Consider the following 17,713-nt stretch of genomic DNA (forward strand, 5'->3'; position numbering starts at 1 on the left):
ATATGTGTGTAAATATTATGTATATATGTGTATATACATATATAAGTTATATTATATTACATAACATAATATATATAATTACATAATATACATAATATAATTACATATATACTTATATAATTATGTAATATAAATATAATTACATATATAATTATGTTATATTATATTTATATATATTATTTATATTGTAATATAATATAATTTATATATTATATTTATATTTATATTTATATATATTACTATATATTATATTTATATATTGTATATTTATATACTGTATGTATATGTATATACATATATAATTATATTATATTATATATAATATATACACATATATAATTATATTATTATATAAATATATTATTTATATTGTAATATATATTATGTAATTATTGTAATATATATAATAATGTAATATATATTATGTAATTATATATGTAATTATATTATGTATATTATGTACTGTATATATAGTATGTATATTGTGTAATATATATACATTATATATTATATATTATATATACTTATATACATTATAATATAATTATATAGTGCATAAATATCATGTATATATGTATATACATATATAAAAATTATATTACAATATAAATAATATATAAATATAATATAACATAATTTATATATATGTATATATACAATATATAATATATAAATATAATATAATATAATTTATATATAAAAGCATATAGCAGTATATGTATAAAAATATATAAATATATATTTAATTATTTAATATATATTTAATATATATTATATTTACTAATATATATACTTAATAATTAATTTAATATATATTTAATAATTAATTTAATATATATTTAATAATTAATAAATATTTTAATATATAATATTATACACTATAATATATAATAATATATATTATAAAATATTATTGATATATATTTAATAATAATTAAAATTTAATTATTTAATGTATATTTAATAATTAATATATAGCATATATTAACATATTTTTATACATATACTGCTATATATTTATATAGCAATATATATTTTATTGATTAATTAATTTTGATTATTTATTATCATTTATTTATTACTTATTTATAATTTATTACTTATTACTTATTTATTATTTATTATTATCAATTAACTAATATATCTGTATTTTTATACATATATTGTACATATATATTGTACATATATTGTACATAAACATTATATACATATATTACTATAAAAATAAATATATAAAATTTATAAAATAATTATTTAAAAATTTATTTATATTTAAATATATAAATTTATATATAAATTTATATAAATACATAATATGTATATATTTATTATACATATTATATATATTTTTTTACTACAAGCAAGATTTTTTTTTAGATTTTTATTTACTTATTTGAGAGAGAGAGAGAGAGAAAGAGAGCACAGGAATGGGGGTGGGCAGAAAGAGAGAGAGAGAGAAGCAGACATCCTGCTGAGCCAGGGAGCCTGACCTGGTATTCAATTCAGGGACTTCAGGATCATGACCTGAGCTGAAGGCAGACGCTTAACCAATAAGCCACCCAGGCACCCCCAAGATGTATACTTAAAGTAAGCATATCATGACCTAATTCTATGTATATCATAAATAAGATCTCATCACTTGCTTACTGATTTAGTATAAAAATCAGGAGCTTAGAAATTCTCAATATTTTTTTTCCTAAAAAAAGAGAGAGAGTATTATGAACCACCCCCAAAAAGAATTGTCCCCTTTCTTCTCAAATGAGAAATCCAGTTCCTCTTTTCTTAAGAGATTGCCCATTGAATTAGTAAACTAACTCCAAATTATCTCAAAGAGAATATCAGAAAAGCACTTGGATTTCCTTTAGAAATCAATTTTTTAAATTTTTTTATTTAAGTTATTTTCAGTGTAACAGAATTCATTGTTTATGCAACATGCAATACATGCCCTCCATAATACCCACCACCTGGCTCCCACCTCCCACCCCCGCCCCTTCAAAATCCTTAGATTGTTTTTCAGAGTCCATAGTCTCTCATGGTTCATCTGCCCTTCCAATTTCCCTCAACTCCCTTCTCCTCTCTATCTCCCCATGTCCTCCATGTTATTTGTTATGCTCCACAAATAAGTGAAACCATATGATAATTGACTCTCTCTGCTTGACTTATTTCATTCAGCATAATCTCTTCCAGTCCCATCCATGTTGCTACAAAAGTTGGGTATTCATCCTTTCTGATGGAGGCATAATACTCCATATGTATATGGACCACATCTTCCTTATCCATTCGTCTGTTGAAGGGCATCTTGGTTCTTTCCACAGTTTGGCGACCATGGCCATTGCTGCTATGAACATTGGGGTACAGATGGCCCTTCTTTTCACTACATCTGTATCTTTGGGGTAAATACCCAGTAGTGCAATTGCAGGGTCATAGGGAAGTTCCATTTTTAATTTCTTAAGGAATCTCCACACTGTTCTCCAAATTGGCTGCACTAACTTGCATTCCCACCAACAGTGTAAGAGGGTTCCCCTTTCTCCACATCCTCTCCAACACATATTGTTTCCTGTCTTGCTAATTTTAGCCATTCTAATTGGTGTAAGGTGGTATCTCGATGTGGTTTTAATTTGAATCTCCTTGATGGCTAGTGATGATGAACATTTTTTCATGTGTCTGATAGTCATTTGTATGTCTTCATTGGAGAAGTGTCTGTTCATGTCTTCTGCCCATTTTTTGACATGATAATCTGTTTTGTGTGTGTTGAGTTTGAGAAGTTCTTTATAGATCCTGGATATCAGCCTTTTGTCTGTACTGTTATTTGTGAATTTCTTCTCCCATCCTGTGGGTTGCCTCTTTGTTTTGTTGACTGTTTCCTTTGCTGTGCAGAAGCTTTTGATCTTGATGAAGTCCCCAAAGTTCATTTTCGCTTTTGTTTCCTTTGCCTTTGGAGACATATCTTGAAAGAAGTTGCTGTGGCTGATATCGAAGAGGTTACTGCCTATATTCTCCTCTAGGATTCTGATGGATTCCTGTCTCACATTGAGGTCTTTTATCCATTTCAAGTTTATCTAAAGGATGCTAACATTTATAATTTCAGTCATTAACAATAAATGTATAATCAAGTAACATACCCATGTCAAATGACATGCCCTTTAAAACTATGTTTTGTTATATGTCTTGACATTAGGACTGCAAGAAACTCTGGAACCATAACTTCTTTTTCTTTAATTTAAATTCAATTAGCCATTATAAAGTATATCATTAATAAAGCAATAACTTTTAACACTACAACAGTTACATATATATTTTGTTCAGCAGTTAAAATCACAGATACTGTGGGGTTTTAAATAACAATTATCAACTTTCTAGAGCAGATTCAACTTTAAAGGGAGACTCTGAAAGTCAAAATATGGTGTCTTTTTAGTTATATATAAATGTCAAATGAAATTCCAATACAAAATATGTTTTCAGTGAACATTTTCCAAATCAAAACAAAATTCAGGGGCGCCTGGGTGGCTCAGTGGGTTAAAGCCTCTGCCTTCGGCTCAGGTCATGATCCCAGATTTCTGGGATTGAGCCCCGCATCCAGCTCTCTGCTCTGTGGGGAGCCTGCTTCCTCCTCTTTCTCTGCCTGCCTCTCTGCCTACTTGTGATCTCTGTCTGTCAAATAAATAAATAAAATCTTTAAAAAAAAAAACAAAATTCAGATAAGTGTGTTACTTGATAAAGTTAATACAAAAGCACTTCTGGGTGTGTGTGGGGGGGAAGTTTCCTAAAAACAGTTTTGGAAATACTGTTACTTTGCTACTAAATTCAAGGTATTGTAAATATTTGGGAGGAAAAGTTTTGAACATCGTCCTACTCAAAATCCTGGAATGGTTCAGATGTGAGATTGAGATGTTTTATAAAATCAGGAATTAAGTAGAAGACCTCCATTACTTTAGAAGTGGGCTCAGCTCACGTCATGATCCCAGTGTCCTGGAATCAAGCCCCATGTCATGTTCTTTGATCAGCGGGGAGCCTGCTTATCCCTCTCGAGCTCCCCCATGCTTGTTTTCCCTCTCTTGTTAACTCTCTCTGTCATAAATAAATCGAATCTTAAAAAAAAAAAAGGAAGTGGGTTTGGAATCTATATATGAAGATTTGAAGGTCAACTTGATAGATTGTCAAGTATGCATTATAGTAGTTCCATTCAAAATGTGAGTGTGTATTGTTTCAAAAAATCTCATATTTTAATCCAGATTCTGCCATTTAATAGTTGTTATTTGAGCAGGCTACATGACTTCTTGTAACTATTTCTCATTGAAAATAAGAACAGTCAATATCTCATAACCCACTGTGGATGAAAGGCCTGAGATAAGCACTAATTCTATGGCAAATTTCTTTCATTTCATTGTGAGGTGGTTCCAAACCACATGTTGTTTGTGTTACTTTAATAAAGTTTTAATTGCTATTCCACTTCCCCACAGATAGAAACCTTGATGTAGCCATTTTCCCCAAGCCTACAATATTTTTTCCATCAATTGCTGAAAGAAGACTCCATAAGTCTGGAACATATCTTTGTCTCCTTGAGGATTTTTTCCCTGATGTTATCAAGATAGATTGGAAAGAAAAGGATGATGAAACAATTCTGACATCCCAGCAGGGAGACACCATGAAGACTAATGACACATACATGAAATTCAGCTGGCTGACTGTGACTGAAGCGTCAATGGATAAAGAACACAAATGTATCATCCAACATGAGATGAATAAAGGAAAGGCTGTTCAAGAGATTCTATTTTCTTCCCATATAAAAGGTATGTACATGTATGTATGTGTGTGTGTGTGTGTGTGTGTGTGTGTATATATACTGGTACTCTTTTCTTCAAAGGATATACCCCACTTCCCTGTCAAGTATTAATGAAAAGAAACAAATAAAAGTCTTTCTAAATGTTGGTATCTTAAATGGTAGTATGAATGTCTTGCTATTTCCCCATAGAACTGAAAGAGAATGGGCTTTGGAACATACAAAGAAAAAGACAAATTCGCTTAGCTTTTCTTGCCTCAGTTTTATCATCCAAAATAAAGGTCACAATAATGTTTTTTAGGGCCATTGTATAGAATAAATGAAAAAATACACATGAAAACACCTACCAACCTCGCAACAAGAAATGCTCTGAAGAGAGTCCACTTTTGATTATCTTACTTGATCAGGAAATAAAAACAATTATATACCTCTCAGGAATGTTCTACTCAGCAATCAGAGTCCTTCTCCCTTCAGTATTGCTCTACTCAAATTATAACCCTGGCTGGGCTGTGATTAGTAACTCATTAGATTCAGAAGTCAAGTCCTGGCATTAACATCACAGACCAAAGCCCCAGAGAGCCCATGAGAAAGAACCAGTTTGCACTCTTCCCTGTGGTTCACAAGTCCTTGGGAAGCAGTGGGAAACAAACACTTACACAAAACATACAAAGACCCTTGCAGTGTGCAACTCTGAATTGTTGAATTAAATCTTTATCCTCTTGGATCTTCAGTGATTCCATTGATCAAATTTAGATTAAACACTGACATACCTTTCCTTTTTCCTGGCATGTGATGAAGAGGAAGCACAATAAATGTCAGTGAAAATGCTTGTTTTTGAAAACATAACATGGATACATTTATTCATATTTTTATTGTATATTCTTCCCTAAAATAACTAAAGTAATATTTCAAACAGTCTGAATTATTTTTGTTTCTACAGCTAAGATAAAGAAAGGAGGCAAATAAGCTAAGCATAACTTTAATGTAACCACTGGCTGAAGTCCTTTAGGTATCGATTTTTATACTGATCAATGTAAAAATATACTATAGTAACATTCCATGGTGATGATCATAGAAAAGGGAGAAGTTCTTCTTTACGGTGAGTTTTACTTGGGAATTAAATTCTGAAAGGAATGTCAACCAAGGTCTTCTCATAGTAGCAAAGCTAGTGAGAGCATTTCCTTTAATGCCTTTCCTCAACAAATTTCTTTTTTTTTTTATTAACATACAACATATTATATGCTTCAGGGGTACAGGTCTATGATTCATCAGTCTTACACAATTCACAGCATTCAATGTAGCACTTACCCTCCCCAAAGTCCACCACCCGGCCACTCCATCCCTCCTACCCCCTTCCCTCCAGCAACCCTCAGTTTGTTTCCTGAGATTAAGAGTCTCATCTTATGGTCTGTCACCCTCTCTGGTCTCATCTTGTTTCATTTTTCCCTCCCTTCCCCTATGATTCCTCATATCAGTGAGATCATACAATAATTCTCTTTCTCTGAATTATTTAGTTCGCTTAGCATTATAGCCTCTAGTTCCATCCACGTCCTCGTAAATGTCAAGATTTCAGGGTTTTTTTTATGGCTGGATAGTATTCCATTGTACATATAGACCACATCTTTATCTATTCATTTGTTGTTGGACATCTAGGCTCTTTCTATATAGTTTGGCTATTGTGGACATTGCTGCTATAAGCATCTTTGGATCACCACATTTGTATTTTGGAGTAACTACCCAGTAGTTGAATTGCAGGGTCATAGGGTGGCCCTATTTTCAACTTTTTGAGGAATTTCCATACTGTTTTCCAGAGCAGCTGCATGAGCTTGCATTCCCACCAACAGTGTAGGAGGGTTCCCCTTTCTCTGCATCCTTGCCAGCATCTGTCATTTCCTGACTCGTTAATTTTAGCCATTCTGACTGGTGTGAGGTGGTATCTCATTGTGGTTTTGATTTGTATTTCCCTGATGCCGAGCAATGGTGAGTACTTTTTCATGTGTCTGTTGGACATCTGGATGTCTTCTTTGCAGAAATGTCTGTTTATGTCCTCTGCCCATTTCTTGATTGGACTATTTGCTTTTTGGGTGTTGAGTTTGATAAGTTATTTATAGATTTTGGATACTAGCCCTTTATCTGATATGTCATTTGCAAATATCTTCTCCCATTCTGTCAGTTGTCTTCTGGTTTTGTTGACTGTTTCCTTTGCTGTCCAAAAGATTTTGATCTTGATAAAATCCCAATAGTTCATTTTTGCCCTTGCTTCCCTTGCCTTTGGCGACGTTTCTAGGAAGAAGTTGCTGCGGCTGAGGTCAAAGAGGTTCCTGCTTGTGTTCTCCTTAAGGATTTTGATGGATTCCTTTCTCATATTGAGGTCTTTTACCAATTTGGAGTCTATTTTTGGGTGTGGTGTAAGAAAATGGTACAGTTTCCTTTTTCTGCATGTGGCTGTCCAATTTTCCCAACACCATTTGTTGAAGAAACTGTCTTTTTTTCCATTGGACATTCTTTCCTGCTTTGTTGAAGATTAGTTGACCATAGAGTTGAGGGTCTATTTCTGGGCTTTCTATTCTGTTCCACTGATCTGTATCTGTTTTTGTGCCAGTACCACATTGTCTTGATGATGACAGCTTTGTAATAGAGCTTGAAGTCTGGAATTGTGATGCCACCAACTTTGGCTTTCTTTTTCAACATTCCTCTGGCTATTCAGGGCCTTTTCTGGTTCCATATAAGTTTTAGGATTATTTGTCCCATTTCTTTGAAAAAAGTTGATGGTATTTTAATAGGGATTGCATTAAATATGTAGATTGCTTTAGGTAGCATAGACATTTTCATAATATTTGTTCTTCCAATCCATGAGCATGGAGTGTTTTTCCATTTCTTTATGTCTTCCTCAATTTCTGTCATGAGTACTCTATAGTTTTCTGAGTCTAGATTCTTTGCATCTTTAGTTAGTTTTATTCCTAGGTATCTTATGGTTTTGGGTGCAATTGTAAGTGGGATCAACTCCTCAATTTCTCTTTCTTCTGTCTTGTTGTTCATGTATAGAAATGCGATTGATTTCTGTGCATTGATTTTATATTCTGACACTTCATTGAATTCCTGTATGAGTTCTAGCAGTTTTGGGGTGGAGTCTTTTGGGTTTTCGACATAAAGTCTAATATCATCTGCAAAGAGTGAAATTTCTTTGCCAATTCGATGCCTTTTACTTCTTTTTGATGTCTGATTGCTGAGGCCAGGACTTCTAGTTCTATGTTGAATAGCAGTGGTGATAGTGGACAGCCTGCTGTATTCCTGGGCTTAGGCTCTCAGTTTTTCTCCATTGAGAGTGATATTCATTGTGGGTTCTCATAGATGGCTATTACAATATTGAGGTATATACCCTCTACCCCTACACTGTGAAGGGTATTGATCAAGAAAGGATGCTGTACTTTGTCAAATGCTTTTTCAGCATCTATTGAGAGCATCCTATGGTTCTTGTTCTTTATTTTATTAATGTATCATATCACATTGACTGATTTGTGGATGTTGAACCAAACTTGCAGCCCAAGAATAAATCTCACTTGGTTGTGATGAAAAATCCTTTTAATGTACCATTAGGTCCTATTGGCTAGCATTTTGGTGAGGATTTTTGCAACCATGTTCATCATGAATATTGGTCTGTAATTTTCCTTTTTGATGGGGTCTTTGGTTTTGGGATCAAGGTAATGCTGGCCTCCTAAAATGAGTTTGGAAGTTTTCCTTCCATTTCTATTTTTTGGGACAAGAATGGGTATTAGTTCTTCTTTAAGTGTTTGGTAGAATTCCCCCTGGAAAGCCATCTGACCCAGGGATATTTTTGGTTGGGAGATTTTTGATTACTGCTTCAACCTCCTTACTGGTTATGGGTCTGTTTAGGATTTCTCTTTCTTCCTGGTTCAGTTTTGATAGTTTAGAAATCTCTAGGAATGCATCCATTTCTTCCAGATTGTCTAATTTGCTGGTGTATAATTGCTCATAATATGCTCTTATAACTGTTTGTATTTCTTTGGTGTTGATTGTGATCTCTCCTCTTTCATTCATGATTTTATTAATTTGGGTCCTTTCTCTTTTCTTTTTGATAAGTCTGGCCAGGTGTTTATCTATCTTAATAATTCTTTCAAAGAACCAGCTCCTAGTTTCATTGATCTGTTCTACTGTTCTTTTGGTTTCTATTTCATTGCTTTCTGCTCTGATCTTTATTTCTCTTCTCTTGCTGGGCTTAGACTTTATTTGCTGTTCTTTCTCCAGCTGCTTTAGGTGTAGGGTTAGGTTGTGTATTTGAGACCTTTCTTGTTTCTTGAGAAAGACTTGCATTGCTATATACTTTCCTCTCAGGACCACCTTTGCTATGTCCCAAAGATTTTGAACAGGATGCTCTTTAGCTTTCATGTATTTAAGTTCTTTCCAACTTTCCTCTTGTAGTTTAGTTCTAGTTTCAAAGCATTGTGGTCTGAAAATATGCAGGGAATAATCCCAATATTTTGGTACTGGTTGAGAACAGATTTGTGATCTAGGATGTGATCTATTCTGGAGAATGTTCCATGTGCACTAGAGAAGAATGTGTATTCTGTTGCTTTGGGATGGAATGTTCTGAATATATCTGTGATGTCCATATGGTCCAATGTGTCATTTAAAGCCTTTATTTCCAGGGTGCCTGGGTGTCTCAGTGGGTTAAAGCCTCTGCCTTCAGCTCGGGTCATGGTTCCAGGGTCCTGGGATCGAGCCCCCCATCAGGCTCTCTGCTCCCTGCTTCCTCCTCTCTCTCTCTCTGCCTGCCTCCCTGCCTGCTTGAGATCTCTGTCTGTCAAATAAATAAATAAAATCTTTTAAAAAAAATTAAGCCTTTATTTCCTTGTCGATCTTTGCTTAGAGGATCTGTTCATTTCAGTCAAGGGGTGTTATAATCCCCTACTATTATTGTATTGTTGTAAATGTGTTTCTTTGATTTCATTATTAAGTGGTTTATATAATTGGCTGCTCCCATGTTAGGGGTACAGATATTTTAAATTTTTAAATCTTCTTGTTGGACAGACCTTTTAAGTATGATATAGTGTCCTTCCTCATCTCTTATTATAGTCTTTGGCTTAAAATATAATTTATCTCATACAAGGATTGACACTCCAGCTCCTTTTGATGTCCATTAATATGGTAAATTATTTTCCACCCCCTCACTTTAAATATGGAGGTGTCTTTGGATCTAAAATGAGTTTCTTGCAGACAGCATATCGATAGCTCTTGTTTTATTATCTATTCTGATGCCCTGTGTCTTTTAATGGGGGCATTTAGCCCATTTACATTCAGGGTAACTATTGAGAGATATGAATTTAGTACCATTGTATTGCCTGTTGGGTGACTGTTACTGTATACTGGCCTGTTACTTTTAGGCTCTCTATTTGCTTAGAGGACTCTTTTCAATATTTCCTGTAGGCTTGGTTTGGTGTTTGCAAATTATTTTAGTTTTTGTTTGCCCTGGAAGCTTTTTATTTCTCCTTCTATTTTCAATGAGAGCCTAGCTGGGTATAGTATTCTTGGTTGCATATTTTTCTCATTTGGTGCTCTGAATATATCATGCTAGTCCTTTCTGGTATGCCAGGTCTCTGTCGATATGTCTGCTGCTAATCTAATATTTCTACCACTGTAGGCTACAGACCTCTTGTTCTGAGCTGCTTTCAGGATTTTCTCTTTGTCTCTGAGACTTTAAGTTTAAATATTAGATGACAGGGTATGGACCTATTTTTATTGATTTTGAGGGGGGTTCTCTGTGCCTTCTGCGTTTTGATGCCTGTTTCCTTCCCCAAATTAGGGAGGTTATCTGCTATAATTTGCTCCAATATACCTTCTGCCCTCTCTCTTTCTTCTTCTTTGGAGATCCTAATTATTCTAGTATTGTTTCATCTTATGGTATCATTTATCCCTTGAGTTCTCCCCTTGTGATTCCATAGTTGTTTCACTCTCTTTTCCTCAGCTTCTTTATTCTCTACCATTTGGTCTTATATTTCACTAATTCTCTCTTCTGCCTCATTTGTCCCAGCAGTAATAGCCTCCATTTTTTATTGCACCTCATTAATAGCTTTTTAAAATTTCAACTTGGTTGTATTTGTTCTTTTATTTTCTAATAAAGAAACTCTCTAATATCTTCTATGCTTTTTTCAAGCCCAGCTAGCATCTTTAGAATCATCATGCTGAACTCTAGTTCTGACATCTTACTAATGTCCATATTGATTAGGTCTAGCAGTCAGTTCTGCCTCTTATCTTTTTTTTTTTTTTTTGAGGTTTTTCTGTCTTGTCATTTTGTCCAGAGAAAAATAGGTGAATGAGAGAACAAAATGCCAAAAAGGTAACAATGAACCCAAAAGAATATACACTAACCAAATCAGAAGATACCATCTATAAAATGTTCACTTTTCTGTTCATAGAATTGTTGCTATTCTCTTTGATCTCCTGTTTAGTTTGTAGGTGTCCAGAATGGTTTGATAAATATTTAGCTGAATTCCTTGGACCAGATGAAATTTAGATCTCCTACTCCTCTGCCATCTTGCTCCTCCCTCCCTTCCTTGGCATATTTCTAATGCTAATGCTCATAAGTTTTTTGTTTGTTGTTTTTGTTTTTTTTTTTTTTAATGAAATATATAAAACATGGAAGCACAAAACAGGGAAGGAATTTTGAAGAGAGATAAAACTAATCTGGTCCAAGTTTTCAACCAACATTGATTAAGAATGTGAAACTAGAATACACATAGATTTAATTTGAAAAATTATTACCTGAATGTTTAAACCTCAATAAATGGTGGTAAGTGATTTATATTTATTTTTTTTTTAATGAGCAAAGTCACTGTATGGAAAATAAAGATGCTTTCAAGACACTCAAAAACCAGTTCTTGAGGATATTTTAACATCTAAACACAATTATGTAAATATTTCTGTTCTTGAGATTTACACAAAAGCCTATAGCTCAGATTCATTCTTTTAAAGCATACCAAAATAAGATTATGTGAAGTGGATAATTTACATAACAGAACAATATCTGGAGAGAATACATCAAGGAGAAAAATAATGAACATGCTAAGACTCTCTTCCTCCATCCAACAGTCAATGATCCTTTTTTTTTATGTTCAGTTGGCCAACATATAGTACATCATTCGATTTTGATGTAGTGTTCAATGATTCATTAGTTGCATATAACACCCAGTGCTCATCCTCAACATGTGCCCTCAACATGTGCCCTCCTTGATACCCATCATCCAGCTATCCCATCCTTCTCCCCTTCTCCTCTGAAACCCTAAATTTGTTTCCCAGAGTCCAGAGTCTCTCATGGTTTGTCTCCCTCTCTTATCTCTACAAGCAAATAATCCAGTCAATGATCTTTTTAAGGAATTTTGGTTTTGTATGCATATCGGGTTTTTGTTTTTGTGGGTTTTTTTTACACTGTAGAGTAATACAACCCTCACCTCAGTTATATATTCAGAAAACCTATGATTATTCCTTGTCCAGTCTTTCTGTCCCTGGAAAGAAGCACACTGAAATGCTGAGCTTCTGTAATAAAAAGGTCATTTTCTATGAGTAATTATGATAGGAGAAGAGATAATGCCTGAGCCTCCACTATGGTGTAGTCATATGAATTTCTATGGATTGTTTTACAAGCTACTTCCCACATGTTCTAGCTTATCTAAACCCTCATAATGGAACGTTGAGTGCTGGCTCTGCCAATCACTGGTATGACTACCAGCAAGTTATTTAGACTTTCTAAGCCTCATTTCTTCATGGCTAACATGAATACAGCTCACATTAGTGTCATGACCTAATACATGTGAATCTTTCACATACTTCCTGGCACAGTAATAATCATTCAATAGGTATTGGCTTTCATTAGTATTATTGTCATGTCCACAAACATCACCACTCCAAAAAATCATGTGTATGAGTTGGGGATATTGGGAACATGTGTGCTTTGGAAAGGTGGGACCTCCTTCTTTTGCTTAGATGGGGAATTCCCCTATTCCAGATTCCTCCCAAAATGTAATATTCTGCTGTGCATTCTAGGGTTGGATGAATTCATTTCGGTAACAACCCTTCATGTTAGCAGTGGGTGCTGAGGAATGTATAGCAGCCACTGTTTCAGTTATTTTTTCCATTTAACAAGAATTTATAGAACACCTACTGTGTAGCAAGCACTGTGCTGGGAGCTATGAGCACAGAGGGAAAACAAGAGAGTCCTAGGCATTAAGTTTTGAGAAAAGAAGGAAAAATGCATCATTCATGAACTTCAACCTCTTCATGTGCAGAAATACAATAAATTAATTGATCTACTAGCTTACACAGACTCAGAACAATCAGTTCTGGAATTGTGGGGCTCATATTAGTAATGGCTCTCTCCTCTCTGTTTACATATTCTATCATCTACCTATCTATTTATATACCATCCATCTATCCATCCACAAAACAGACAACATATCAAATAATGAATATAAACAATACAATAATACTTGTCTTTATTTCTTTTAGAGCTCTCTGCTATTACATCTAGAAAAGCCTCCCTGAAAGATGAAACTGGTAAGTTTTTGTCTATGTTTGCTCTTAGTTATGCTATAGCATTTTTTCCTCCTGATCAACTTAACTTTTGAAATTCCCTGGTTTCAGGGAGTCACCTCAGAATGGCCAGATCTTGCAAAATACACTGAGTTATATTTTAAGTCAATCCATTTCTCGGGAGTCATTTTCACACAGTAAATGCTGGTTTTGGTGTGAGAGGACCATAAATTAGGGGTACAGTGATGTACTCTGAATTCTTTCTGCAATGGACTCCGTTCACTTCTGTGGCCTTTGTTTCTACTGACTGAGGAAAACATGACATCAAGTTGCTTCTGGATATTTTTAAGTCTATTCTTGTTGATGGTTAATAACATGAATTGACACTGAGAGTGTCTTATACAGGGGGCATTGTACTGCACTGTGTGTCCATGTTGTTCAATTCTCTTAATATTCACTGTGGAGGATTTTATCCCCATTTTACACAGTGGGGGGGGGCAAGGACCTAAAATTAATTCTGTCCCTTGCGTCATGCCACACAGTGATCTGGGGCTTCAACCCAGTCCTTCTGAATTGGGAGTACAAATACTTACTGGGTTCTTATTCTTTCTCTAATTCCCAAAGCCAAGGCCCTGAGATAGGTGCACACATGGGAGAGGGGGTGTAAGTGCAGGGCTTCACGTACCACAGACTGGACATTAACCCCAGTCTTTTACTTCTTAGTTTCATGAATGTGGGTACAGTATTTACATTTTCTGGAAAGCAAGAATAACACAAATAATGTCTCACTCAGTTACTGAAGACATAAGGTCACATTTGTAGAATGTCTAGCATAAGGTATCTCATTTAGCTGTCACATTGTAAGTACTGGTTTCTGGTCCTTTCTACTACAAGAAGTTACAAGAAACTACAAGAAGCACTGGCTCTAGCCTTGCTGATTTTCCCCCTCCATGTCCAATCTTAAGGATCCTCTAGACGTCAGCTAACATATTACCTAACCAAAGGCAAGGAGCAATGAGCACAGCACCACTTGATGTCCTTTTCCACAGTAAGGGTTAATGATTCTTGAGTTCTGACTCTTTTGGAGATAAACACATAAAAAAAAATTACCAGGTGCAGCTGGGTAGCTTAATCGGTTAAGTGTCTGCCTTCAGTTCAGGATATGATCCCAGGGTCTTGGAATATTGAACCCCATGTTGGGCTCCCTGCTCAGTGGGGAGCCTGCTTCTCCCTTTCCCTCTGCAGTTCCCCCTGCCTGTGCTCTCTGGCTCTTTCTCTCTCTTTGGTAAAATAAAATAAAATAAAATAAAATAAAAGTCTTTAAAAAAAAAAAAGAAAGAAATTTCCAGATGAACAGACTCAAGACCCAACCTAGTCGTTCATTGAATGGCCAGTCTGGTCCACCATCATTGTCATTTCTTTCTTTTTTTTTTTAAGATTTTATTTATTATTTATTTGACAGAGAGAGATCACAAGTAGACAGAGAGGCAGGCAGAGAGAGAGAGGGAAGCAGGCTCCCTGTCAAGCAGAGAGCCCGATGCGGGACTCGATCCCAGGACCCTGAGATCATGACCTGAGCCGAAGGCAGTGGCTTAACCCACTGAGCCATCCAGGCGCCCTGTCATTTATTTCTTGACATCATATATTGTCATTATTTCTTGACATCATATATTTCTTACAAAACTTCAAAGGATAAAAAATGCAATTATCATATAACATCATAGATACAATGAGGGTATTCAGGAAAAACAAGGGAGTTAGTTTGAGCTCTTAAAGTTGCAGATAATTTGGATTTGCCCCTTTCTTCCATTTTTTTAAGTTTATTTTATTTTATTATTTCTTCAAGATTTTATTTAAATTTCAGTTATTTAATATAAGGGTAATATTAGTTTCAGGTGTACAATATGATTTAACACTTCCATACATCATCCTGTGCTCATCACAACTAATGCCCTCTTTACTAAAACCTCCCACCCATCCTACCTTGAACACAACCAAATTTGTACCCCTGATAGTAATCTCAGTAGTGGCTAAGATGCTTCTAAATCAACAATTCATCTTTATATTTATGCTTAACTCTTTGTTGTTGAAGGTATTTATTACACGTGGAGGTATAGAAATACAGAGTAGGTAAGAATGTGTTCTTTTTTTAAAGATTTTATTTATTTATTTATTTGACAGAGAGAGAGACATCAAGAGAGGGAACACAAGCAAGGGGAGTGGGAGAGGGAGAAGCAGGCTCCCTGCAGAGCAGGGAGCCAAATGCAGGGATCAATCCTAGGGCCCTGGGGTCATTACTGAGCCAAAGGCAGATGCTTAATTACTGAATTACCCAGGCTCCCCAAGAATGTGTTCTTGAACATTATGTTGCTGGGATAAAAATCTGGCTTGTGGTACTTACAAACTGTAGACATCAGGCAAATTAGTTCTCTGTTCTCAATTAATTTATAAAATGGCAATGAAAATAATCTCCTAGGTTATCGAAAAATTAAGTAAGATTAAAGTTTTACACACAAACCTCTCAAATTAATCTGTAGTTTAGATAGTAGTTAAAGCATATATTAGCGATTATTCTTACTTAGAGAAATGGTGGGGATGAAGAAATGGTAAAAGCTATTTTCACCAATGTTTTTTTCAGGTTGACTCATTCATGTAAGATATAACCTTACTTCTTAATACTTTGGAATGTTCTTAGTGAACCTCTGATGTTGTTGATTGACTTCTTTATCTGCAAGCTGGATTATGAGTTATTTGGTGGTGGTGGTAGTAATGGTGGTGGTACTGGTGATGTTGATGGTGTAGACATTTGCTACCAGGTTTTGCTGTTGTGGGGACATCAGAAATGTATAATGTGACCCGTCTCCCATTAATAAGTTATAGCCCTTCAAAAGAACAGAAGGTAAAACTAATAAATGACCTATTTTAGACACCCTGCAGGTGCAGCTCATGAACACCTCTGCCTACTACACCTACCTTCTCCTCCTCTTCAAGAACCTGATCTACTTTGCCATCATTCTCTTCTATCTGATTGGGATACCAGCACTCTGTGGCAATGGGAAGAGCTCCTAGCACATGGTGGCATCACGTGTCCACTTGTCTCCATTGGCTATTGTTGCCTAAAGCATCATCTGAGTATATAATGGGGCATTCTGGGTTTGGGTTATTTCAGTTCACATATGTCTTTCTATTGTGTCATTATTGCAGAATGATTTTACAAACAATTGGGCAAGCAGAAAAGTTCACTCTGCAGCAAGAACAACTTCTGCCGTGACTTAAGTGTAGGGTCAGGGGGTTATCCACAGGGGCTTCAACACTGCTCTTTCCTTAATGCCTGCCAGCTCCTCAGAGCCACCTGTGCCTCTGAGTTTAGCCAACACCGAGCTTCTAGGGGCATCTCCTGGGGCCCTTTAACCAGATAATTGCTTCAAAACCTTTTATTTTGCACATCTGGAAACTGACATCTTTGCTTTCATAATAGGCACAATAAAAACAATCAAAAGTCTACTTCTGCATCTGTGTACTTTCATTTGGGGCAATCTGAGAGGCCAAGGTAAGGGACAGCATGACAAATGAGCCTTCAATTTCAGAACTGGTTGTAATATTGGTCAATTCCACATTTCAAATCTTTCCCTGAGATAGTCCTTATGAAACCTAAGGGGCACCCACCCCAGGGGAAGCCATAGCCAGTGAAGGTGCCCTTCACCTCCTTCAAAGGTGAGCAGATTCAGACCCACTTGGTTTGAAACATTCTGGTAGTGGCAGTATAACATTGTCGCATGACAGGCAGGTGTGCTCAGACCCATGGTTTCCTAATCTCACAAGAACCCCATCAGAGCCCCACCAACACTGAAAAAGTAGAGTAGTAGAGGAGTTAAGTGCATGAACTCTGAACCTGCCAAGTACCTGGGTTTAAATCTTGAGTCTATAGCTATTTGAACTGTCTATGCCACAACTTTCTCATTTATAAAATGAAGATATGTTATGCCCCATCTCCTGGAGTTGTGTATATGAGATAGTTAATCTTGTTGAATATATATGAATCTTCAACAACATTAGCATCTACTGTTGGCAGTTCTACTTTAGAAATAAGAGAAAACACATCTGCTTGCACACCCTTATTGTAAGCACTAAGATTTACATGCAATACCATACCACTATTTACAACAGTCCTAAATTAAATCAAATGCCCAATAAGAAACTAAAAAACTAAAATAAATAATGTTGTATGATGGGCTAGTATGCATCTACACAAAAATATAGATTGTTGAAGAAATGTAAAATTAATCAGAAAGTATTATTGAGGTAGTAGCTGGCTGATTCAGTTTAAAGAATGAGAGATTTTCTATTTACATTCATTGTAAATTCATTGTAGTGATTACATAAATAAAT

At 35.2% G+C, this 17,713-nt stretch overlaps 1 gene segment (V, D, J or C); it reads left to right on the plus strand.

The window, feature by feature from the left end:
• The window catches only part of LOC125080597 (T-cell receptor gamma chain C region C10.5-like), a 36,826-nt gene extending 19,998 nt beyond the window's left edge, over positions 1-16,828 (plus strand). Inside the window, 3 exon segments of the C gene segment in view lie at positions 4,461-4,790; positions 13,301-13,348; positions 16,251-16,828. Coding sequence covers positions 4,461-4,790; positions 13,301-13,348; positions 16,251-16,393 — 521 coding nt within the window.
• The last annotated feature ends 885 nt before the right edge of the window (positions 16,829-17,713 follow it).

This window comes from Lutra lutra, chromosome 11, assembly GCF_902655055.1.
Source record: "Lutra lutra chromosome 11, mLutLut1.2, whole genome shotgun sequence".
NCBI lineage: Eukaryota > Metazoa > Chordata > Mammalia > Carnivora > Mustelidae > Lutra > Lutra lutra.